Here is a 27521-nt window from a genome sequence, read left to right on the forward strand (position 1 = left end):
TGCAGAGAAGGAAACCACATGTTACAACTCACTGCCTGGTGTGTTAGCATTCTGCCAATTCAGTGGTGACTAGATGGTAAACGATCACCAAAGAGGATCTGTATGATGCAATATGTTTCAGTATCCCTCTCTCTCTCTCTCTCTCTCTCTCTCTCTCTCACACACACACACACGCACACGCACGCACTCACACACGCACACACCTGATGTCCCCCGCCCTGAGGTTTCCCAAGGGCTGACACTCCGTGACTTTGAACCTCTCGCCATGGTGAATGTCTGTTCTGCCGATGCTCAGGCTGTGTGCACTGGCGGTTAAATGTTTTGAATGCAACTCATGACTTCTAGGTCTTGTATCCCACAGAATAAAAACAACAAGAACAACAACACGATGAAATAAATGCACAACCCTTCGATGAAAGTTTTATACTTTTAGGAGTCTTGCAACTTGCAATTTTTTTTTTCTAAATGTAGGGTTTGTGATAAGTATTTCGAATTTAACTGCTGGAAAGAAATCTGTGACTAGCTTCGTGACTTGTAACTAACTCTTCTTGCTGTTACCATATGGTGTTTCCTTTAATAAAAACATTTTGCAGAAATAATGATAAAAAATTACTTTAAGCTTTTATAAAAGTTAGATGTTCCTGGCAATAAAAACACTCCTTATAATGAGGTAGATAACTTTGCATGTGGTAAACAGGAAAAACTCTGCTGACCTTGCCACTTTATCTCTAAGTGAAAATGATGCAATCCATTTGTGTCATTCATTCTTAGACATTTCCTGAATCTCTCATTCACTGACCTCTTATTAGACTGCAGGGACATACATTTAAGGCTCCTGTTCTATTCATGTATCCTCTAGGATCCTGTTTCCTTTGACTGTTTGCAACAGAACAACATATTCTCTATCTTCAGAGCTCTGAGCCATACTGTGTGTCGGTTCTGATGAGTTTAGCTGAATGGAGCCAAAAGAGGTGACCTGGCTTAAACACATTAAAAAACTTCTTGGAGGCGTGCAGACCAAAGCAGCTGTGAGTGATGGCAGGGGGAATCTGGCCTCTGTCTTCTTTCTGTCCCACCATCCTTAGCAAGCAGGCCGCTGTCTTTACGTGCATTCCCTAATGGCTACAAGATGGCTGCCCCATCTCCAGGCCTCCCATCAGCTCTGCAGATAGACAGGAGAAGAGTTGCCTGGTAAAAGGCCAAAGGGATGTCCTAGGCAAAAAGCCTTTTAGGAAACCTCATCCAGAAACTTCTCCTTATTCTTTGGCCAGAATTGGGTTGCACAGCCACCTCTAAGCCTGGGATAAGAGAGTCATGGATGAGGTTAGGTCAGCCAATGAATACCATCTTCTGCTCAAACTACTGCAGAGAGGAAGGAGGGATGAGCCTGTTTTCTTATAGGATCTTATTTCTGAAGGGACTTCGGTTCCCCCACTGCCTTTTAAGATCCCTGTGAATGGTTTTGAGTGTACATATGTGAGGTCTTGGTTGCTCAGCTTTACCTTTATAAGAACTAACTGCGCGATATTCCTTCTTGTGAGCCTGACTGTGTGGCTCATGTATGGAACCTATGAACTGTGATTTCATGTCCTTATGTTAGTTCACAGGGCAAAGTGAAAGTAGAGTAAGTTTAAATAAATGTCTTTACCCCCAAATCATCTGGCTTAGAGTGGAGGGAGGGTCCAGTCTCAGGCACGAATGGGTATTGTAGGGATAGAAAAGAGATGAGACAGAGGGTATGCAAGTTATTCTACACTACAGATGTGGAAACAGTAAATTGGTTTGCTATGTATTTAACCACCACTCTTAGGTACTCTCCCCTCTGGGTTGAAAAAGAAGTGTTCTAGCAATTATGATGGTTTCAAATTTATAAGAGTTGAATTCATGCCGGTCTGCATTGAAAAATTCTGTGGCCACTTCTATAATAAATAGCCAGGGGTACATATAGTTAAAAAAGTCCCTTGAGGTTAAACTGAAAATATGTTTCTTGCTTTTGTTTCAAAACTATCATGATCACTGGGCTTTTCGCATTTTAATATAATCCACAAAATAATCAGCAGGCGTGTCCTGGAATAAATGTGGACTAAAAATTTCCTCTAAAAGGCTTCTTATCCCATTGTGTTAGTCTTTTTAGAGCTTAAGAGTTGTAAAGAGCACGATTATGTCAGTTCTTCAGAGATGTGAATGTACTACCTGTGGTAGCCAGTCTCTGAGGGGCCCCCAGTGATCCCCACCTCCTGCCATTCACACTCTGTGTGGTCTCCCTGCCACCTGGACCAGGGGTGGTCTGTGTGGCACACACTACGGCAGAAGTGATGATGTGTTACGTCCAAGGGTAGGCTATAAAACACATCATGGCTCCTGTTCCCTCTAGTCACTCACTCATGGACGCCAGCTGCCATGCTGCCCTGTGGAGAAGGCCACATGCCAAGGAGCATATGACTTCTGACCAACGGCTTGGGAGGAACCAAGGTCTCCTGGCACAGCCAAGAGAGTGAGCTTGGAAGGGGATCCTCTAGCCGCCGTCAAGCCTTTAGATGATACAGTACGAACCCCCACCCCCACCTCAACATCTTCACTACAATCTCATGACAGAACCGGAGCCAATATCACCCAGTCAAGACACTCACTCTCTAATTCCTGGCCATAGAAACTGTAAGAGAATAAAACATTTGTTGTGTTCAGCCACACTGTTTTGGGAATAATTCATTATGCAGCAATAGATAACTAATCTACTAACCTTCCCTCTTCTGAATGGTTCAAACCAGCTTTGCAATCATCTTGAGAATAGCTTCCTAAAAGGGGGAACATCAATGGTCATTGTGACACCCAACCTTCCTCACTATTTTGGGAAGTTAACATGACACACTACAGAGCACGGTGTCACAGACAGGGCCAGACCCGCAGGGTGTGTTCAACAGGCAGGGGGTGAACACAACTTGCCAAAGAGTGAATCTAGAGGTTTAGGACATAGGTAATATCCTATTTACTACAATCCTTAAAGTAACAATATTCAGAGGCTTACAATGGCCTTTTAGACTTTGCACGGCTCTATGAGTAGGCAAAGAATTCCTGAGAGAAAAGAGCCAAGGGTATATGATGTCCTATCAATTAGAACCACAATTATCACTTATGCACTGATACTTTACACCATTATTTCACCTAATGCTCCCAACAATCCAAGGAGAAATGGAGGTCCAGTGAGGACAAGTAATTTGAGGGCACGAAGTGATGGAACCACAATTTGGGCCAGGAGCTTTCTTACTATGAAGCCCTATTCCTTTAATCACTAAACTCCCCACATTTTCCCTGGTTCAGCCCACCAATGTGATCTTGTGAGCCACCCACAGAAAGTACAGGGTAATGGAAGGAAGACATGGGAATGGCAGTAGACAGAATCAGAGAAGTAGGAAGATTACAGTTCTGCCACTTATTAGCTCAGTGACCTCGAGTAAGTCACTTAACCTTTCTGAGTCTTTCATGAAGAATGAACAATTCTATAATGAATAGCCAGGGGTACAGATAGTAAAACAAAAACAAAAACAAAACCCTTGAGGCTAAACTAAATATATGTTTCTAGCTTTTGGTTCAAAACTAATAACTAATAATCCTTTTTGCATTTTAATATAACCTGCAAAATAGCCAGGAGATGTGTCTGGACTTAATCTTCTGAAAGGCTGCATACTTTATTGTGATGGTCATTTTAGAGGCCAACAGTCATGAAGTAGAGGAAGAGAGGAATTATCTATCTATAGAAAGACACAGTATCCTATCCATTCAACTGTCCATCTGTCTGTCCGTCCGTCCATCCATCCATCCATCCATCCATCCATCCTTTTGTGGAGGAACTCTCTAGGCTCTGATTACTTATCCTCATTTTTTTGGTGAATCTCCCTATGTATAAGGTGAGTATAACACCAATATATATATATATCAAAGGATTATTATGAAGATTGAAATAATTTATATAAAGCATTTGAAGTATTGTCTGGCCATATTAAGTGCTGTGGAAGTGCTCCCTATTGTCATGGTCATCATCAGCACCATCGTCTAAGGAGAGAGACTCCAATCTGATGGGTCAGATTCCAGGACACAGTCTGAGTGACGAGACTGCAGAGTGAAAATGGCACCTCAGGGACATGGCTCTCCCTGATGCCCTCCTCGTGCTATCTCACAGTGCAAAGAAGATCAAAGGCCCAAGGCCTACTCCCTAATTCCATGTACTTAGAGTCCTAAAGAAGACCAACTCTTTTTTCCTGCTTGGGAGGAGAGCTGGCCACATCTTCTTTTCTCAGGAGAACATGCATTCAGGACCCCACTCTCTTGTCCTCCAGTAGTACAACAAATCTGAAATCTAGTTTGGGGCGTGAAACAGGTCTTAGGCCTCTAGGATAGGCCTCCTGCTCCAGCCCAGCTTTCCAGAATTCCCAGAAAAATCTGTCAGACTACATTCTCCATTGCTCATCATGTTCAAATCTGCCGATGGAACTTGCGGCTACCGTCTACATTCAGTGTTGGTAATTCCAAACCCCTTAGCTATAACACCAATGTAGCACTTTTGAATCCCATGGTTATACAACAGCAACAATGATTATAATAGCTGGTATTTCTTGTGGATTTACTATGTGCTAGACATTCATATATCTATCAATTCATTTAATTCTTACAACTCTGATGAAGAGGCTACTACAATCCCTATTTCATACATGTAGGAAACAGAGCTCAAGAAAGTTACTGATTTCAAGGTTACATATCAAGTAACTAGGCTGGGAACAGAACCCGGGTCTCTCTGACTTCAGAACCAGTGGTCCCCACTGCTGTGGGGGCCTATCAATGTATAGCAGCTACAGGCTCTCAGGCTTGATTACACAACACCGAGAAAAAAATCACATCGAAGAGTAAAGTATAGACTCCAAGGTTTTGACAAAAGTTCTGCTTTGGGCTACTAATCTTTTCATTTATTCATTCATTCACTCATTCATTCATTCATTCATTCATAGAGTAAGTGAGTGAGCTGGGGACGGGCAGAGAGAGAGGAGAGAGAATCCTAAACAGGTTCCTCACCACCAGTACAGAGCCCATGGTGGGGCTGGAACTCACGAACCATGAGATCATGACCTGAGTCGAAACCAAGAGTCGGACTGCTTAACTGACTGAGCCACCCAGGATCCCCATCTGGGATACTATTCTTTTCTTCTTCTTTTTCTTTCTTTCTTTCTTTCTTTCTTTCTTTCTTTCTTTCTTTCTTTCTTCTTTTTGAGAGAGAGGGTACAAGTGACAGAGGGGCAGAGAAAGGGAGGGAGAGAGAGAGAGAGAAGCAGGGCTCAAACTCACTGGATGTAGGACTCCAGCTCACAAACCATGAGATCATGACTTGAGCCAAGGTCAGATGTTTAACTGAGCCACCCAGGCACTCTGGGTTACTATTCTTATATATTCTTGGGCAAAGGTGGTTAGATTAAAAAATGGGACAATCAGTGTGACTATGAAAATCAGGGTGTGGCAGTGGCAAGGAGGAGAAATAAAACAGATTATAAACCCTACTGGCTCTACGAAATGTTTTTGATATTTTAGAAAGAGAGTCAATGGTTAGGATGGAAAAAACAACAACAACCATCTTTCTAGAGTAAAAATCTCCTTTTTTTTAGACCATGGTATTACAAAAGTTTAAAGAAAATGTGCCATGAGATTTCCTGCTCTAATTTGCAATGATTCAGGACACACTTCACTTAGATCGGGAAATGATAAGCATGTGACCCACATAGCTTCAATTTCCTCTGTTGAAAACCAAATCCCATTTTCACTTGTGGGCATTTCATTCATCTTTGCTTTTTTGGTTTTTTAATTACATAGCAGAAAGCGCTACTGTAATTTCCTCCCTGCGTAACGACAGCATTATTCATCAAGAAGCTTTTAATTCTATACAGCAATTGCTTCTCTTCAAAAATCTGCTTTCAATCTCCACAGAGGCAGGAGGGTGTGATTTTTTGACCCTAAGGTTAATTGTCTGCAAATAAGTTAAAATCACACAAAACCTCATCCTGGGAAAAGGGAATGCGAGCCTGACCCTTCACTTTACCTGCCTTATTGTTAGAGGTGGTATGGGATTGAGCTGGGGCAGGGCAGCCAGACCCTGTGGCATTCCTTGTCTGTCCCTCTGGACCTTGATCTGTGAGGGAGGGGCAGGACCATCTCTTCCATGGCTGTAATTTATTTTATTTCTCTAAATATAATTTATTGTCAAGTTAGCTAACATACAGTGTATACAGTGTGCTCTCAGTTTGATTCATCGCTTACATACGACACCCAGTGCTCACCCAACAAGTGGCCTCCCTGCTGCCCTATCACCCATTCCCCCCCACCCCCATCAGCCCTCAGGTTGTTCTCTGTATTTAAGAGTCTCTTATGGTTTGCCTTCCTCTCTGTTTGAGGGCTCACATGGTATCTGGCTCATGGGAAGAAGTCGATAAATGATTGCAAAAGTGATCTGAGTTGAAAGAAGAGTGAATGAGGACTGAGCTCTGAAGCATTCCTGACTTTTGTTTTTAAAGTTCTGTGTATGAAAAGATCCTATTTCTGGAGGAAAAAAAGGAGAGAAGCAATGAGGAGATTCACTAGGAGCCCTCAGGGGACTAGTGACCAGGACTGAGGAGTGAGGCTGATCTGGGAGGAAAGTCTGATGTGCCCATGGGATCCGGTGTCTTCTTCCCAGACTCTTCCCTCCCAATTGCACCACCAATAACATCCATCTTCTCTCCAGTGATGGGCCCAACTCTCACTTCTTCATTTGTTTCATTGTAATTAAAAACCACTTCTGAGTACCCTATGTGTGGCCTGATATTGAACTTTGGATGGAAGGGAATGGATAAGAATAATGGTTGCTAACATGTGTGGAGTACCCACTAGGCACCAGGGACACCTGCACGCGGTTTCAAGCATTAACCTCTCAGCCTCACGGCACCCCAGGAGGCTAAACGCCAGGTGATCCCTGCTCCCCAAGGGGGGCTTGCATGCTTCATCACTACAGCATCCCACATGCACCCCTCGTTATACTTGCGTCTGGTGTCACCAGAACCATTTGTTGACATGTCTGTCACTTCTAAAGACTGCTCATTCACTTTTGTGTCCCCAACACCTAGCACAGTGGCTGGTACATGACAGGTGCTATATAATGTTTGCTGTGTTATTTAAGTGGCTTCTTAAATCCAACGGGGAAAGAAGCACATTAGGAAGCAATGCAAAATTGTACACACAGTTCCAGAGGGGCAGAGTGCAGGCAGGGGCCTGGGCCAGTGACACACACTTGGAACCTTGCGGGTTGAGGGGCAGCTCTGCAAGCCTGTCACAGCCATGGGGTCAGCAGGACCCCTGAAGAGGACAGCAGCAGAGGAGGCAGCGATTGTGGGAAGGCAGGTTCTCCTCACGTGGGTGACACGAGGCAGGGTCTCGGTGCGGTCCAGACGACACATGATGTGATAAATCACTGTGGGCCATTGAGCAGATAAAGGTTCCCAGCTGTGGCTAACAAATGTTGAGGACCTGAGAGGGACCAAGGGGCCCTATTTTTATGATCTTCAATTTTTAATGGGAAAGGATGTCTGAGAAGATGGAGATCAAACAGTGTGCCCCAACATGATGGCCGCATAGGCTTCAAATGGAATTTCGGTGCAGAGGGACTTTGAGCTCCAGTAGACAACACAGCCCAGCTTCTGCCCCTTGGACAGGACACTACCCACAGAAGAATGTGCAGAACATCAAAGGGCAGGACTAAGTAAAACTTCTCACTAGAAACCACACCCCTGCCTGTGAAAAATGCTCCATCACATAGGATCTATAGCTCCTACTCCAGGGGGCAGGGGCTGATGGCGTGAGTGTGCTGGGGAGAGCACTGGGCAGGATCTGGGGCATGGGGTATTGAGGATCTGGGGTCCTACTCCCAGCAGAGAAAGGGGAAAGTTTTGTGGGCTGTATGGAGAGAGGGAGGACCCACAAAGAAAAAGAGAAAGAAGGGAAAGGAGGAGGGCAGGAGAAGGAGGAAAGGAAAGTGGGAGGAGAGGTGTTTTCCTCTGAGTGGTGGTCCCTGGGGTCTGTCTCATTTCCCAGCTTCTTCATACCTTTTTAAAACCCCCAATGCCCCAATTCTTTTAAATGCCCAAAGTCTGTCACCTTCTCAGGTCAGCTGAATTTCCAAGAGTTATTGGTCTACCTGGGGCGGGGAGGGGGGGGGGGGAGGGGAGGGTAGTCACACTTGCATCCAGGTCTCAGTGTTTTCCCCACACAATGAGCATGTAGCCTCAGAGTCCGTGCTTGCAGAGACTGCTTGGGTCAGTATACCAGCTCTACCTCTTAGTTGCTGTGAGACATGAAGCAAGTTACTTAACCTTGCTGTGCTTCAGTTTCCTCATCTTTAATGTACCTTCTAGGGCTGAGTGACTAATTGAGTTAACCCATGTGAAGCTCTTAGACTATAAGAAGCACATAATAAAGTTACTAATAGCAATGATTTGGGGAGGCAAATTTACTATTAACAGAAGAACCATTTAATAAGAGTGACTAAGTGAAGACTTAGCTCATGACCTCTGAAAGATCACCAGCTCATAGTATAATCCATCCTTTGTGAAGAACAGTTTTGTCAGTTGTACAGGAGTTCTTAGAAGGAGTCTTAATTTCTCTCTCCTGGCCTTGTGCTCGGACATACAAACCGATGATAATGAATTACTGCCCTATGACATATCTTGGGTAAATAAATCCAAGGAAAACAGTTCTAGCTGGACAAAGATCCCTTTGACCCTGCAAATCCTCATTCTTTATAGACTGATCTAGGCCTGGGGTTGGTTGAAATCATCTTCCTAAGGACTGACCCATATGTGTCTCTCTTTTCCAGTCTCCCTTCCCCCTGGTTCTCAAAAACAGAAGCATCTATATCCTCCTCCTAAGCATCTTCTCCCAAACATTTAGTGCCTTCGATCTCTTGCTGTTTCCTCATTAATCGTCTCATCTATCTTCAATCTCTCTTTCTCCCTGAAAAAGGCTCATATTTCTCTCAAAAAAAATTTTTTTAAAGGAAACTATTTTACAGTGCTTGTTTTCACTGAAAAAGTTCTTGAAATGTAATATACTTCTTGCCTCTACCCTCAGTTCCTAAGTATGGGGGCTCCATTAACACCATTCTCCTATAACTATGTATTTAAGTCTCTGGTGACCTTCAGTGTCCACCAGAGAGTCCTGTAACTCCATCTTCACTCATCTAGACCTTTTTGAGCATGTCAAAGTCAACCCTGTCTTCCCCTCTGAAACTTCTCTCAGCCTCCCATGACCTTGTGTTCCTGGAAACCTTAGTAAGCTTCTGACTGTTCCTTCTTGGGCTCTGAATTTGCACTCTCTTACAACCTCCTCACCTGCTCCCATATACGGCCTGCCTTACCTTGATGTGGGTGCTCCCAAAGGACCTATCCTTGGCAGTTTTCTCTTCTCTGCTCTTTACTTTGTCCAAGCACATGGTTCAAGTGACCACCTCTATGTAGAGAAGCTGGGTGCTGACCTCTCCTGCAAGCCTACATTCCTCAACACCTGCTCAGCACCTCCAGCTAACTGTATGTCTATGGGGCTCAGTCTCAAGCTAGTCCAAACTGAGTCACCCCCTCCTTCCATGCCTGTGCATGTCCCTGGGTGCCATCACTCTGATCATGGCCCATCATTCTCCCAGGCACCCAGATACTCTCAAAGACTTGGGATCACCTTAGACTCTTCACTTTCTCTGGCCTCCACTTCTAAATCTTATCAATCCTGCAATCTCAGATGCACACCTCCTCTTCTCAGTGCTCATTAAACACAGCCCAATTCAGTCCCTCCTCAACAGCTTTCGGCCTTTGCCTTCCACTCAGAATCTCCACCATCTGTTTTTCCCCAACTCCAAGCCATCATCATCTCCACAAAGCCCAGTCTAATCCCAGTCCTGCTCTGTGTCTCACGAGTTGGGCACTGCTTTCTCCTTTCCTACATACAGATGGAGAGAGTGAGGTTCACGGAAGTTCAGTCTAAGGTCAGTAAGTACGAGAGCCAAAATTTAAATTCAAGAATGTCTAGCTCCAAAGGCACTATTGTTCCATGGATGGATTGTTGGCTGGTGAGCTGGATAGACAGATGGATGGGTCAATGGGTAAAGAGGTGAATAAATGAAGAAATAATAAGCAGAGTTTGGTAACTAAGAACAACCCATCCCACCAAGTGGACTGGAATATGTTTAAAATGGGAGGGCAGCCTTGGCATAATTCCTGTAGAGCAGTGGTTCTTAACAGGGTAAGTTTTGCTCCTCACGGGACATTTGGCAAGATTTGGGGACATTTTCAGTTGTCACAACTGGCGTGTGTGGGGGGGCATGTTGCTCATGGCATATGGTAGATAGAGGCCAGGGAGGCTGTAAACATCCTGCAAAGCTCAGGACAGCGCCCACAGCAAAGACTTCTCCGATCTGAAATGTCAACAGTGCCAAGCTTGACAAACCCTGCTTAAGAGTGATTCAGTGCCAAGTAGTATTCCATTTGCAGCAACGTGGATGGGATTGGCGGGTATTATGCTAAGTGAAATAAGTCAGTCAGAGAAAGACAGATACCATATGTTTTCACTCATATGTGGATCTTGAGAAACTTAACAGAAGACCATGGGGGAAAGGAAGGGGGAAAAAACAGCTACAGAGAGGGAGGGAGGCAAATCATAAGAGACTCTTAAATACTGAGAACAAACTAAGGGTTGATGGGGAGGTGGGGAGAGGGGAAAGTGGGTGATGGGCATTGAGGAGGGTACCTGTTGGGATGAGCACTGGGTGTTGTATGGAAACCAACTTGACAATAAATTATATCTAATTTAAAAAAAAGTGATTTAGGTCAATCCCTTGGGAAATAGGCAAGGTTTCTGAGGGTAAGTGAAGGAATATGATGAGTAATTTTATACTTGGAAATCTGTGCTTCAAAAATAAGCAAACAGAAAACAAAACCAAAGCGTGGATGGCTTGTGCTTAAAAGAACAAGGGCCCACCCCTTGAGGGGAAAGAGAGAGAGGAGCCGAGGATGGAAACAGAACTCAGTACAGAGGAGTGCAGAGCATTGCCATATATCTTAAATGTTTCCAAGAGAAAAATAAAATGAGCACATACCTCACCTTTCAAAAACACATGCAGGTGGATGTGTGTTGCCTTTTCTGAACAACCCTCTCTGTTCTACGACTGTGTGCCTACCCCTGCTTTCTTGTCCCCATCTCTTTGATATTCCTGCCCCAGTTTCCCCAGTGTTGTGCTCCCTGTGCAGTCCATGTCAGGCCGAGGGGCAGGCTCTGAGACTCCTGTGGCTGGGCTGGAGCTTTGGCTCAACCCAAAGCTGGTGTTGGCCAGCTGGGGTGCCTGGCCCTTGGCTCTACCTTTGGGACAGCCAAGGACACTCAACAGGCCCTCATGAGCCCTGCCAGGGGTTGACGGGACTCTGCGTCCACCTCACTCATTAGCACAAGCTACTCATTTTAGTTACCTTGAGAGGAAGTTGAGTCAACATACACTCAAAATCAACTCCATGTAGTGGCTGCATGGGCCTTGGCTCCTTCCTGCAGCAGCAAGATTGATTCTCCCTGGGACTGAATGCTTGCTTTGCTTAAGTGCCCCTTTCAGTTAAGTTGTGAGAAATGGAAATAATAGCCATCTGCAGGATGAGTGAGCACTGCAGTGCTGAGAGTCCTCAGAACCTACCATCCGCTTCTTGGGTACAGACTGCAGCCTGGGCCATGGTCAAAAGCATGCTGCCCAGTGCTGGAGACAAGGGGGACCTTCAAAAGTCCACGAGAGAAGGACTGGAGAGCTCAGACAAGGTTTCAGGTGGCTTCAGGGTGGACAGCTTCAACACAGCAGGGTCCCTTGATGGAAGGCAGGGCAGCAGAGAGCAGAGAATTTTACCGAAAAATATAGTTCACACTGGGTAACTACCTGGTTGTTTCCTGGAAAAGCCCAAGTACAGGAGGCTCACAACTGGGCCTGATAGCTCTCGTATTCTAAAACAAGCCTCCATTTGCTTCCTCCAGCCAGGTTCTCCTGAAGTACAGTGAGCTGTGCAAACGGAGGCTTTCTTTATGATTTAGACCAATTCACTGCCAGTTATAGCTCTCCACAGTGCACGATGTGTTTTTCCTGTCACTTACTGCAGGGAGAGAATCATGTGAGTATGTTCTCAGTTTTGCCAACAGCAAAAATCATTTTGAAGAAGGCATTCTTTCTAGATGAATAGAATTATTATTCCCTATACTTCCTTGTCCCCTCCCCATCATGAATAAACAGTCATTTCAGCTTTAGCAAACCTCGCTTCAAAAATAGGCAAAGCGTGCACACACACACACACACACACACACACACACACACACAAAAGAAAGAAAAAACACCCAATAAAGCTGTAATGCTCTAAAATCCATAATTCGCCTCCAAATGTCACAATGTGAAAGCACCCGAGTCCCTTCTAAGCACATTAGTAAGGGACAGTAGGCCATTGCCAGCTATTAGACTACTTTGAAATAAACCCAAATGATTGCAAGCCAGGCATAATTCCTCTATTTAAGTTTCTCATGGAACTGCAACCCTGTGATTGCAAACTCCGGCTACCATTCAAAATTAACAAAGGATGCAGACACTGTCGATGAAACATTAATGACCAATTTGCAAATGTTCTAAGACCCCCTTCGTTCATCATGGGTTCATCAATGCAACACTCACCCATCTCTCTTTATTCTTTCAATTATTTAGCATCCATTAAGCGCCCACAGTAGGCCAAGCTCCGATGACCTTTCATCCACATTACCTCCCCACTAACAGCTTCATTCACCTGGTGGCCCTTCTAACTGCACAGCGAATCGACCTTTGCCTTAAGGCAGGAAGCTCATTTAGAAATCATTCTCTATGGGCACCCCTTGCATTACATCTCCAAGTGCTGAGGACACAGGGCAGTGTGCAGATATGACAGAAGCTCGAGGAACTTTTCCAGGCTGTCCCAGTGCACTGGAGGAAAACATACCTGAAAATGAGATCCTTGTGGTACCTCAATCTGTGAATCCTTCAGACCCACTTTGTCTGACTTGATTAATTAACTCAGACATCTTTAAATATTTACCACGTGCCTACAATAATGTTCCAAGAAGCACTGTCTCAGAGGGTGGAGGATACATAAGATGAGACAGGTAAAAGCATAGCAATGTCACAGCTGCTGTGGAGGGCTGAGCAGTGTTGTGGGTTCAGAGCCAAGTTCTGATCACCCAGATATGGGGTCACCTCCACGTAAGTGGAGTTGGGGACCATGAAGGATTGAGGGACATGGAAAGGCCCTCCCCATTTCAAACGACTCCCCTTCGCTGCGTGTCCTAGACTCAAGTGCATCCTGAATCACAAAGACGGACACCAGGCGGTGCCCTGAATGCACTTGCTTCACAGTTACCTGAAGCCCACCAGGGTAGCATTTCTGATCTTAAACAGGAAGTCCCTGACCTGGCCTTTCCTCCATTCTGGCCACTCAGCACCATGCCGTGACCTCTGAAAAGTGATAATGAATACAAATGACACCGCTACCATAGAGAAAGTAGCAGATGCTATGAAACAGGTATAAACAGAATGTTCCAGGAGACCAGTAGAGAGACAGAAAGCTCTTGGCAGAGGAATAGGGTCTGACCTCATGAAGGCAGTGGCATTTGAGCTAGCCATTGAATGATGGTTCTCTCCAATCAACTAATAATGATTAATAACAACCCCAACCCCCCACCCCACAGAGCAGCCACTACTATTTACTGAGTAATTCTCTGGGTGCCAAGCACTGTATTCATGCTCTTCCTATTAGCAACAGCCCACGGGAAAACCCCATTTTATAGATGGTAAAAGCAAGGCTCAAAGAGGCTAAGGTCACACCATTTGCACACAATAATGATAAAGCTGGAATCTGAATCATGTTTGTTTAGCTGAGATCATCACTGTGATGGCCCGAGGATGTTACATGTTCATTCCATGTCACTCTGGAAGGGCCTTGGTTCCTGGGGAGTGATGTGGGTGCAGAACAGGAGCCCACTGCTGCTGAGAGCCAGTGCAGGAGCCATTGGCTAGGAACTTCCAAAAGTAGAGAAGACGGGTGAATTCTGGGGCGAGAGCAGGGAGAGGGAGCCCCGGCTCTGGGGACTGTAGTCTCGTTAACTACTGATGCCCTCTACCCTTCCACAGCCTCCATGCTCTTCCAGAACAATGCCTGCTGGGCAGTGGGGGTCTCTTAGGCACCGGGGGGGGGGGGGGGGGCTCATGCTCCCTCCTTTCTTTTTACTGCTTTTCGCATATTCTTAAAACAATCACAGAAACGCTAAAAGAAAAGCAATTAATGTGCTCATGTCCCTTCTCATCTTAACACAAATGTTGTCACATGTCTGCATTTCTTTACAGTCCTTGCCAATATGTATCCCTATTTTCACACAGTTACGGGATGCACACACAATTTTAGGTTTTGTTTTATGTAACGTTATTGTCTAAATATTTTCCTATTTGCTGCAGTCTTCATAATTATCATCTTGATGGTGGGTTCCAGACATCAAATTTGCATCCCCCGCACAGGGGCCTGCTGGCTCCAGAGTGAGGCACTTGAAATTCACTCCCCAAATCTACATGTGGGAAGTACAGCCCTGAATGTGCACACGTCCATTAAACACTCTGGCGAAGGGGCTCCAGATTGACCCAAGTGAGGATGAAAAAAAAAAAAAAAAGATTTGAAAGAGAAAAAAAGGGCAAGGTTTCTATTTGTGTTTCAGCCGCAGGGCTGGAAGAAGAGGAGAGAATCTGGAGCTGGTGCCTTGGTGGGGGTGGGGGGAAGGGTAGCACAGCCAGACTTTTAAAGTCAAGCCTCCCAAGGCTGGTGTGCTCCACTGTGCAGTCACTTAACCGCTCAGATTCACCCACCTTCCTTCCAATTAAAGTTCCTAAAATAGCAACAATGACAATGCTGATAAGCATAATACAAGATGACAGTTTCACAGCACTTTGTCACATGCCACGTGCTGTTCCAAGAGCTTCACATGTATCAGCTCATTCAATCTTTGTAAGTATCTACTATTTTTTCCTGTTTTACAGGTGTGGAAACTGAGGCACCAAGAGGAATAGGTAGGTCTTCCCACAGCTGGTAGCAAGGATTTGAACCCAGGCAGCCAGGCTGGAGAGTCCATGCTTGGAATCATTTCATAATAGCTGCCTCAAAACTCAGATTTCAATTCCTTCCCTGCTTAAAATTCTTTTCTCATCTCCCACTGAACATCAAATTCAGTTCCAACCCATTCGGCTGGCATTCAAGGCCCCACACAGCCTGCCTCCAAAGTCCCTTTCTAGCTTTCTTCCCATAATTCCCCTTCACACTTCTCCATTCCACACGTGAGGTACAAAGCATGAGCATGGGGTCCAAAGTATGACTGTTCTCAGCTAGTAATCCTTAGTCTCTCTTCCCTGTGTTGGCCTAGAATGTCCCCTGTTTCCACATATCCAAATCTTACCCGTTTTTCTGCTCCAGGAGCTTTCTCTTCCCATACTGCTCAGCTCTTCCTTCTCTGAGCTCTAGGAACCATGTACTGTGATAGCTCCTTTCAACCTGGACACTGAAGTCCACGCAGGGAAGGAGAAGAGGGCTTATGAGGCATAACACACAGCTGTACATGATACTCTCTCTCCTCATTAGTCCCTGCATCCCACCCCACTGCCCCCACCTCACATTTTCCCTTCCCTTTGAGTTCAAGTCCATCCCATATTTCTGACTGACCTTCAAAGTCTGGAAGAAGTGGGTTTTGGAGGGCATTCTTCCTGCTGCTTCCTTCTAGGGTTTCTGAGTTTTTGAAGGAAGAAAAAGTATGTTGACTGAGTACTTTTTCTCTTAGGTACAGTTCGTTAGAAATTGTCCTTCCAGCCAGAATCATAACACACAGGTGCATATTTCTACCTCCCTTAGGGCTGGTCAGGCCTTATTTATTATTAAACTTACCCCATCTGCTGGGCTAGCATGTAAGCTAACCTGTAACACTGGGAACAATCAGGGGCGATCTCTGCTCTAAGAAGGGAGCTGAGCACACCTCTGAGCAGGGATAGGAAAACTGCTGACTTCTCTCTCAACCCCACCAGGGCTCCACCCACTTAGAACCTGACCCCAAGGGAGTATGGCATGACCCACACTTCTTACCTAGTGTTATTCTTATTTGGGAAAATATCTTACATTGCCTACATGGACCTAAGCTTTTTAGAGGTAAGCTATTTTTACATCCCACATAGTACCTTGTAGAAAACCTGCCACTTGATATTCAACAAATGTTTGATGAATGAATAGCTTTTTCTAAGAGGACCAATATGATAAACTCATGAAGAATTAGTAATAAACAATAATAAATTTATTAGAGATCCTAGTGAGTGAAATAAGGCAAAAAAACGAAATAAAAGGCATGGATTGAAAAGGAAGAGATAAAATTCTCTTACTTACAGATGTCATGATTTGGCTATAATGATAACCCAAAATAATCTATTAAAAAAACTACTAGAACTTAGTAAGGTCACAAAACACAAAATCAATCTTAAAAAAAATCTATATTTCTATAAACTAGCAATCAACAACTGAAAACCAAAATAATAAAAATGATGCCATTTGCAGTAGCATGAAAACACATGAAATATGTAAGCACAAATATGAGAAAATAAGTACTAGATATGTGTGATTAAAAATATAAACACTGGCAAAATAAATCAAAGATCTAAATAAATGATGAGATACATATACCACGATCATGGATTGAAACACAAAATATTTTGATGTTAATTTTTCCCAGACTACTATATATATTCAACACAATTCTAATCCGATTCTGAGCACTAGTGTTTGTAGAAATCAACAAGCTGATTTTAAATTTTATATGGAAAGCAAAGGAACACCCCAAACAGTTTTGTAAAAAAACAAAATTAGAGGACTGCACTACTTGATTTCGAGATGTCCTATAAAGCAATAGTAATCAAGCCAGGGTTGTATTAAATAAAGGACAAACAAAAATAACCAGAATAGAAAACCCAAATAGACCTATATATGTGGTCAACTGATTTCTCAAAACAGGAGAAAAACAAGGAGAAAGGAGAGTGCTGAAACTATTGGATATCAACATGGTGCTGAAACTATTGGATATCCATAAGCAAAAAAAAGTAAAAAAGGAACCTCAATTCACATCTTGCACATTCTGCAAAAATTAACTCAAATTAACTTACGTGTAAATCTAAAACCACAAAGCATCTAGAAGATAATCTTTGTTGTCCTGGATTAGGTAAAGATTTCTTAGATACAATGCCAAACATATGATTCGTAAAAGAAAATATTGATAAACTGAATCTTAATAAGAAGAAAACAACTTAAGTAACAAAATGAACAAAAGATATGAAGAGACAATTCATCAAAGATATACAAATGGCAAATGAGCACATGACACTCAACATCATTTGATATTAACAAAATGCAAATTAAAAACAATAATTTATCACTACATCTATTAGGTTAAAAAACAAACGATCTGACAATACCGAGTGCTGGTGAGGATTCTAAGGAACTAGAAGTGTCATATGTTGCTGGTGGGAATGAGAAATGGTACAGCCACTTTAGGAAACAGGGCAGTTTCTTACAAAGTTAGACATACATTTACCATATGACCCAGAAATCCCACCCACTCTTGGGTATTTACCAAAGTGAAATGATAATTTATGTTCACACAAACACCTGCATGTGAATATTTACAGCAGTTTTATTTACATTTGCCCCAAACTGGAAACAATCTAAATGTCTCTCACCTGGAAAATGAAGAAACAAATTGTGGTTCATTAATACAACGGAATACTACTCAGCAATAAAAAGGAAAAAAAACTACTCACATACAACAACATGGAAAGACCTCAAGGGCATTATGCTAAATGAAAGGAACCAGATTCAAGAAGTTACATACTGCATGATTCCATTGCTATGACATTCTGGAAAAGGCAAATGCATAGGGTTAGAAAATAGATCAGTGGGTGCTACTGGCTGAGAGTGGGAGGTTGGGTTGGCTAAAGGGTCTCAGGTCTGGCAGATTCCAAAACGCTGTAAAACAGAACTTAAATCAGGCAGTTCAGGGAAAAGTGTGCTGAAATTTACAACACTTGCCTTGCTTGGGCTCCCGTGGAACCCAGGGGGAGCCCTTCCCTTCTGACCTAGCGCACTTTCTTCCTGCCACAGGTGAGTAACCCAGTGGGCAGCCCAGTGAGGGCTCTGCTGGGGGTTTCCACTGTCCTGGGGGAGTATGCCTGTCACCAGCAGGGCCCCTTACAACTGAGACCTCCTGCTGTGGCTGCTTCTAAAATTCACTGCGAGCCACATTTTGGCCTAACGCCCTGAAGCCTCTTTTCAGGAAGAAAGCATTGAACCTTCCAGTTTCATTTTGTTTTTTACTGCTTGTTCAAAGAACAATCATATAAAATAAAAATATCATCCTCAGGCAAGAGAATTTAATTCAAACATTCTTAAGAGTAGATTCAACAACAAACAAACCTGCCTCATTCTTGGTTTCCCCCGGTTACAGAAAGAAAAAATGGAAAGAAGCAGAGAGTATTTATGGGAACAAGAATTTTCACCTGCCCCTCACACATGACCAAGAAATTTTGTAACAAGCACTTTATGAACATGATCCTAGTACATCTTCCCAACAACCCGAGGTCAGGGATTCTGCTATTATCCCACCTTACAGATGAAAACACCGAGGCTGGAAGGATCAGTACTGTGTCCAGGTTGCACAGTCCATAGGGCATAAGGCAAAGATTTGAATCCAAGCAATTTTGCCCCAAGGTCCAAGCTCTTAACCAGATGCTACAGTTGATATTTACACAGCTATGGTCAGAATGGGCTAGGAAGTTGCCTTTTGGTTTGTGAAGAAATGAAAAAGGTGTTAGATTTGTTTCTTCTCAACTCTTACTCTCTTTTTATATTAAACCCGTATGCGCACACTTGGGTTAGTCATTATCTGTGCCTCCTGATGGACTCTTATGACTGGCCCATTCGTGGCCTGCCTGCTTTCACTCACTCATCTGTTCTTAATAAGGTAATATAATCAACACCCACAAAACCACCACTCAACATCAGAACTGGAACTTTGACAAGGAGCTATATCTCTCTATGTGGTCTTCCCTGAACTGGTCCCCCTGACTCCCCTATCTGAGGTCACTGCAACTTTGAATTTCTGTTTACTGTCCTCTTGGTTTCCTTTTTATATAGCCTTATCACAACTATAATATTTTTAGAATTTATTTTTATTGTATAAAAAGTATCATGCTATATGTAATCGCTTGGATTTTTCCACTTACAGTCACAACTTTATTTTTTTAAGTTTATTTTGAGAGAGAGAGAGAGAGAGAGAGAGAGAGAGAGAGAGAACACGTGCAAGTGGGGGCAGGGCTGAGCCTGAAGTGGGGCTTGATCTCACAAACTGTGAGATCACGACCTGAGCTGAAATCAAGGGTTGGTTGCTTAACCGACTGAGCCACCCAGGTGCCCCACATTCACACCTTTATAGCCAGCAGTTGGAATTTCAAGGCCAGCTATAGTCATCTGCAGAAGAAAGGAGGTATGAAGAAGGGTGAAAACACACTTCCTGGGGGCAGTACGAGGTGGCTGTCACCTTTCACTCTGGCTCAATCCCCTCCAAGTCTTCATCAAACTTAGAATAAAAGCCAGCTCCTTACCTTGGTTTCTAAGGCCCAATCCAGTGTGGACCTGGACTTTCTCGCTGACCTTCCCTCATACCATGTCCTCCTCAGTCACTACACTTAGTGACATGGTCCTCTTTCTGTTCTTCAGCCATTCTTGCTTCAGAGCCTGACTAGCTGTCCTGTTCTACCTGCTCTTAAGTTTCACCTGAAATGTTACCTTCTCTGAGGAGCCTTTCATGACCACCCAACCTAAAATAGCCCCTCTGATGCACAGCCCTGCTTTAGTTTGGTTATAGGATCCTATACATTTTGAACAAAATTCTCTCTCTTGCCCCTCTATAAGAAGAAAGTCTTGTATAGGTCATCCTGAATATCTACTGTAGACCCTTTGGGGGCCCCCAAGACCCTTTTAGGGGGTTATAAGGTCAAAACGATTTCATAAGAATAAAGCCTTGTTTGTACTTTTCACCGTGTTGATATTTGTAATGTTGGTGAAAAAGCAAAGGTGGATAAAATCCATGAGTCCCTAATGCCGATCATGGTGGCAGTGGCACCGACATGTGACTAGTGGCCATTGAATGTTTTATCATTTCATACTTACAGGGAAAAACAACAATCCATTTCACTTAAGAATGCCTTGAAAGAGCAGTAAAAATGATTGCCTTTGTTACATCTTGACCTTGGAGTACATATCTTTTCGATAATCTGTGTGACTACATGGGATGCCTGTCTGTTACATACTGCGGTATGGGGGTGAAAAGCACTTCTGTGATCATTTGAGTTGTGAGACGAACTAGCAACTTTCTTCATGGAACACCATCAACTACTGACAGATCATGGCAGAAATTTTCTCAAAAGTGAATGACGTGGCCTGATAGTAATTTCTGGCAAGGATAAAAATCAAGCTTTCAAGTGAAAATCTGCATTTTGGAAAACTTGTATCGGCCAATGCTTCCTGATATTTAAGACGTTTCTGATAAGAATGGCGGTGATATTAATAAATGTGATTTTTTAACCTTAGATAATGAAATGTGTCAACATTTGAAAGAGCTGCATAACTCAGTCAACCAATATCTTCCAACTGACTAATGCAAAATGTCACAGAAACATGCCTTTGTAAAAAATCCATTCAAATTGTATGATAGGCTAATAGATTTTAACTTAACTAACAACAAGTTCAAGTGCAGCTAACTTTTAAGAAACTACTACTGGCTGAGTTTTGGTGTAATACCAAAAAAGAATATCTACAATTTTCTCAAAAGGCTATTAAGACGCTCTTGCTTTTTCAGCAACATATGGCAAGGTCGGATTTTCTTCAGATACTTCAATTAAAACAACTTAGAATACCAAATTGAATGTAGAAGCAGATATAAGACACCAGCTGTTTTCTATTAAGCCAGACATTAATGAGATCTGAAAAATATAAATCAATGCCACTCTTTTATTACAATTTTGTTTTTTTCATAAAAATATATTTATGTTAACATGCAATAGCTTCCTTATTACCTCTATGTGAGTTAATAAAATATTTTTAAATATCACATTTTAAAATTTCAATATGGTCAACATCAATAGATATATACCCCCCGCGCCCGCTTCAATATTTTTAAGAGTGCAAAGGGGATCTTCAGACTCAAAAGTTTGTGAATCTCCACTCTACTGGCTAGCATATGCTGGGTACTTGATAAATGTTGTTAAATGAACATACTAAAGACATATTCTCTTTACTTTGTATCTGTCCTCCCTGCTCTTTCAAAATGTTCCACAAAGCTTTCTCAGTGGCTCAAAGTATTAGAGTAAGACCAGCGATATGAGGACCCAGTGACAGGAGCATGTAAGTCCCTGCAGAACTCAGAAGTTTCCCTCAGAATCACCATATGTGTCTCCAACTATTTTTTTTATCCTTTCCCTTTTCTTAAGTGCTTACGTCAGATACAAAATTTAAAACTGGTTCTAAGTGTGTTTACTATGATTGCTTTAATTTTAACTACTGGTATTGCTGTAATATTGTTTTTTTTCTTTCTTTTTTTGCTGTTGTGCATTGAACATGCAGGTGATCTCACCACACTGCATGCTCAAGAGGAGGCTAACTACCATTTAAAAATAACTTTTTTTTTTAATTTTAGAGAGAAGGAGAGAGAGAGAGAGTGGGAGAGAGGGGCAGAAGGAGAGAGAGAGAGTGGGAGAGAGGGGCAGAAGGAGAGAGAGAGAGTGGGAGAGAGGGGCAGAAGGAGAGGAGAGAGAGAGTGGGAGAGAGGGGCAGAAGGAGAGAGAGAGAATCCCAAGCAGGCTAGATGCTCAGTACAGAGCCTGATGCGAGGCTCAATCCCACGGCCCTAGGATCATGACCAGAGCCAGAATCAAGAGTCAGATGCTCAACCAACTGGGGCCACCCAGGTGCCCCTAAACATCACTTTTTATTAGGAAAGCACATGACTTATTTTGAAAGTGACTCTCAATCTTCTGGGAGACAGATGACATTGTGGCTGTGGCAATTTCTGTGGCATGACAGAGAAAGTTCACAGACGGCTTGCATCACACTACAAGAAGTCACATTTGGAAGCTGTCTCAAGTAAAAGTAAATACACTGTGCTACAGCTTTATAGATAAGCCAAATGATGTTGCAGAACCTGCCCCTGGAATTATATTATAAAGGTGTATGCTCTCTCCTCTTAGTGTCACATCAATGACAAACTAGTGACAGCCACAGCACTAGTGGCTGGACACTTGGCTGGACACAAAACCAAGAACTTCTACCAGAATCCACATAAAGTTCTTTGTGTTGAGGCCTAAGAGAATGTCCACACACAAGGGCACTGATTGTATCCTCACAACTGCCATGCCCAGATTTTCCAAATAGTGGTCTTCTGCTTTCAAAATCTCATGTTAGCATCTAAGTGTTCTTCTTCAGACAAGTATAACTGAATCAGCAGGTAAAACGGGTGCAGGGAGGCAGGAGACAAATCTCAGATCCTGACTATGTTGTGTAAACAATGTGCTTTGCACAAGTTGCAAGTGGTAAGGTTCCAAGTGGGGTTGGAAACACTCCTGAAAGCTTCCATAGGAAGACCGGGGACATACACTGGTTTAGGAGAACCAAAGATTCAATATGAACAAGAAGATTCTAAATAAAATTTCCCAGGGCGCCTGGATGGCTCAGTTGGTTAAACATCCAACTTTGGCTCAGGTCATGATCTCGCCGTCCACGAGTTCGAGCCCCGCACTGGGTTCTGTGCTGACAGCTCAGAGCCTGGAGCCTGCTGTGGATTCTGTGTCTCCCTCTCTCTCTCTGCCCCTCCCCAGCTCATGCTCTTTCTCTCAAAAATAAATAAACATTAAAAAATTTTAAATAAAACGTCCCTGTTTTTACAACACACCTAACATGAAATTAATAAACCAGAATTTAACACAAACATTTTACTTTCCAATCCAAAAAAGGAGCCACACTGCTTTGGGCTGACAGATTTCACAGGCTCAGGAGGAACAGGCTCAAGCTTTCATTAACTATTCAGTTATGAGACATCTGGGGCCACAAAATGAGGGTGGAAAAGACCACATATTTTTTGCTTCAGTTAAATAAAAGAGGTTTGGTTAAAAGAAAAAATTCAGCTTGAATTGTGAATGGTCATCCTTGAATTTGATATTCTAAATGTCCCCCATTATACACTCAGAGTTACAGCCTGTTTCATCTGATTCACTGTTCAACAGTGGCATTATCTGAAAACCAGGAAGCCACTAAACACTTATCAGCAAAAATGTGACCAGCCTTGGCCATCACAGGAAATCTTCTGAAGAGGGTACATAGCAAGGAGCACGGGATATTCACTCACTCACTCAACATCTACTTAGTAAGCTCTTACCATGCGCCTGGCTTAGGGGAGGTGGACATTAAGAACCCAGCACTAGCTCTTGCCCTCAGGAAGTCTAGCACAGAAGAGCTGAATAAATTTTTACACAGCTAATATTGAAAGTAAAACGCCATCTTAATTACTGATACCTCCCTGCTTTCAACACTTCTGCAATATAAAGAAAATAGGGTATAGTAGAAAGTGTACTGTTGCCTTCCTGGGAGGCGCTTGACATGTGTGATTAGGAACGTAAGCTCCCCTAATGAATAATGGATCTAAGCCATGCTCACCAATGGTTGCCAAAAACATTAGTTAAAAAAGCCAATGGAGGAACTTTATCATAGATACGCTAAGCTGACAGTGCTCAGTACAGTGAGCTCAGTACAGTCCAGTGCTCAGTACAAACAGAGAGACATACAGAAGTACAGATCACCACCCGTGAAGTAGTCTTGCCTCCCCACAAAACAGTCAAATTTAAATCTGATGAAGTCTCTAGATTCAACTACTACAGGAAATACAGAGGCTAGAAGAACCTGTTAAATGACACCACAGGGATGCAACTGGCAAAGTTTTAGAATGTAGGAAACTGTATAGGGCAAATCACCTAACTTCTTCAGCAACAAAAATTACCAAGAAAAGAGGAAGAAAGGAACCATAGACAAAAAGGGGCCTAAGAGATGTATCAACCAAATGCAAGCATGGGCCTTGTTTAGATATGAATTCAACAAACCACTGAAAGAAGAAAGTATGAAACAAACAGGGAAAACAGGAAAATTTGAACACTGACTATATATTTGATAATTAAATATTTTTTAAGGGAGTGATAAAAATATTGTGGTTACGGTTTTTGAAGAACACTTTTTTGCTTGTTTTGTTATAGGTACATACATGGGTGTTTATGGATGAAACGGGATTAGCTCCAAAAGAATAAGTGGAGAAATAAATATGTGAAAAGATGCTCCACATTTATTCGCCCTATTATTATCATCATTCAGCAATAAGAAAAAACAAAGTACTGACACATGCTACAACATGGATCAATCTTGAAAGCTTTATGCTAAGTGAAAGAAAACAGTCACTAGGGACCACACATTACATGATTCCATGTACATGAAATGCCCAGAATAGGCAAATCTACAGAAATAAGAAGCAGATCAGTGGTTGCTTAGGGCTGGGGTGGGGAGGGTTACAATACTGGGGGATGGGGGTTGATGGCTTTCTTTTTGGGGTTATAAAAATATTCTAAAATTGACAGATGCACAACTCTGTAGAATACACTAAAAGCCATGTAATTGTACACTTAAAAAAAAAAAGAATTCATGTTGGGGAGGGAGTAGGTAAGGATACAGGTGATAACAGATCATGTGTTGTAAATTTTTTACATGTGTAGGCTCCATCATAGATCCTTTGGGTCAAATCCTGGCTCTGTCAGTTACTGGCTGTGTGACCTTGGGCAAGGCATTTAATGTCTTTGAATCTCAGCTTCCTGGTGGAAAATGGGGACAATATAGGGGATAACAAAGACTCTACATGAACCTAGGTATACATGGGCTAAATGAGGTTGATACATTTGTTTTTTTTAATTTATTTTTTAAGTTTTTTTTAAATATATTTTTGAGAGGGCAAGCAAGGGCGGGGTGGGGGCAGAGAGACTGGGAGGGAATCCCAAGCAGGTGCCATGCCATCAGCGCAGAGCCGGACATGAGGCTCAATCCCAGGAACTGAGAGATAATGACCTGAGCTGAAATCCAGAGCCTGACCGCTTAACTGACTAGGCCACCCAGGCACCCTGAGGTTGATACATTTAAAGCATGTGGAATAGTGTTTGGCATGTATGAAATGCTCAGTAAACAGTTACGTATTATTATTCTCAACTGTTTTTGTTTTCTTATATCAGCTCCTTCAGGAGCATCCATTTCTTCAGTATCTCCCTCAGAAGTCACAGTAATTATGAACAAGTAGTAGATGCTTAATAAAAGCTTCCTGACACTTCCTGATGTTTTGTTGGCTTTGCGTTTCTCAATTGTTAGGATTCTCCTTAATATGAGGTATTGTCCTTCAAAGTTTCTGTATTCTGTGAGTGAGTGAGTGAGTGAGTTTTCTTTTTGGTTTCAGGCTACAGATGGGGATTTGGGAGGAGCAGTGAGATATAAGGAGACCAACTATAGCCGCAGTAATCAGCTTCATGCCAGAAGAAAGTCTGGCTGAGCCCCCAAAGGCCACAAGTGCTGGGACAAAAAAGGATAAAGCCCACAGATGATCCTTCTAGACCCCTTTCCTTCGGTGATGCCTTTGAATAAGACTGGCTCAACCCAGAGATGGCTGCATTTTGTTGCTAATGTTAATGGGACTGCCAGCTTTCCCTCTGGATTCAAACGCAGTCATCTGTGGTTCTCACTCTTATACCCCCACTTAGCATCTTAAATTAGCAAAGTGCTGTGGCTCCTTTTCAATAACAAAGGCTCTACATGAACCTAAATCAGTAAAACCATGATAAATATTTTATAAATGGCACTCTGAAAGCACAGCTTGAGTGTGTGTGCGTGCGTACACACACGCACACGCACACACACACACACACACACACACACACGCACACACACAAGGGGATTTATATGCTCACACATGCTCTCCACACAGAACTCCGGCATTCCCTCTCATTCAAGTTTGCTCCAAAACAGATTTTTTTATTTTTATTTTGTTGTACTGTACATATCAACTGCACAAGGCAATCAGCCAAGGAGAGATTTAAACATATGGACTAAATTTCATGGCTTTGAAAAACATGGTAGAGCAAGACCATGTTATGTATGCCCTTCTGCTCTGTGCTATGGACTGCCATTTGGCTGGGCAGGTGCTCCATGCTCGTGCCAGATTCCCCCTGGGGCCATGGGGTCAAAGTGCCTCTCCCACATCTGCAGTGGCCGGTCCAAACATGCAAAGGCTCCTGTGAAAGCTGATGTAGAGCTGTGATACTCAGCACTCTCTCCACTTGAAAACTGCTCGTCCCCCTGGGCCCACCAACGTCCAGCAAGACAATCAGAAATGTTGAATGGTACAGGCATTTGATAATGCTATGGATGTGTAAGATCATCACGTACTTTAGAAAATCAATGTGGTAATTCAATTTATCTTCCAAAGTGTTCATCTTTACAGACCTCCATTCCATTTGTAAGGTGAGCAAATATGTCCTACCAAAGAATGAACCTAAAATAAACTCGATGTTATTGTTATAATATCCAGAATTTACAAATTTGTAACGTTTGCTAAAATGAGTAGTGTTCTTCCAGTTTACTTGCATAACCTCTTTGGCTTCTTCTGGCTGGGTAACTGAAACAGAAATGTGTTGACGTGTTATGACCAAAACACCGCTACCTCTGGGAACACAGTGCATCCTCGCCTACAGGTACACAACTCGCCACCTTCTTGTCAATGTTGTCCATTCCCAGGGAAAGGTAAAGAGAATAAGTGGAAACAAACAAACAAATAAGTCCCAACCCAGCAGTGCCATCATAGTGTCACAATGCCATGACCCCAAAGGTCCTGTGGTCACGCACTGCAGGTCAGCCTAAGCTAGGAAGCAGGTCATACATTGTCCCTTGACTTTCTCTTCCTTTCAGAAAGCTTATCGGAATGGACACTTCATACTGGTGACAGTGACAGTTCTAGAGCTATGCCTCTTGCATGCTCCATTTTAGGGAGAGGTATTGGAATGGTACAGGCATGTGTTGTCTGCAGCGTGAGCTTTGGGACCAAGCATGACTAGTCACAGCTTCCTTAGTGCACGCCGGACACGTGCGTGTGGAGCAGCCATTTGGCAGAAGGAGCAGCCATTTGGCAGCATTGGTGAAGGAGCTCTCCCCAGCCTCGCCAACTGGCTCAGGAGTACAGAGCAGGGAGGGGACAGGTGGCAGGGGGCTGGAGGGAGAGGTAGG

General features: G+C 43.1%; 1 protein-coding gene across 15 annotated transcripts in view; it reads right to left on the minus strand.

Annotated features, from left to right (window-relative positions):
• FARS2 (phenylalanyl-tRNA synthetase 2, mitochondrial) overlaps window positions 1–27521 on the minus strand; it is a 537420-nt gene that overhangs the window by 34999 nt on the left and 474900 nt on the right. The window contains exon 9 of one of the 15 annotated variants that reach the window (XM_047858236.1): window positions 11795–11898. The exons of the other annotated variants lie outside the window; for them this stretch is intronic. Within the exon in view, the coding sequence (XP_047714192.1) occupies window positions 11814–11898 (85 nt within the window). The 3' untranslated portion in view covers window positions 11795–11813. Of the gene's footprint in view, window positions 1–11794; window positions 11899–27521 lie in introns of those variants that run through there. 15 annotated transcript variants of the gene reach the window in all.

The sequence above is a fragment of the Prionailurus viverrinus genome, chromosome B2 (assembly GCF_022837055.1).
Source record: "Prionailurus viverrinus isolate Anna chromosome B2, UM_Priviv_1.0, whole genome shotgun sequence".
In the NCBI taxonomy this organism is placed as follows: Eukaryota; Metazoa; Chordata; class Mammalia; order Carnivora; family Felidae; genus Prionailurus; species Prionailurus viverrinus.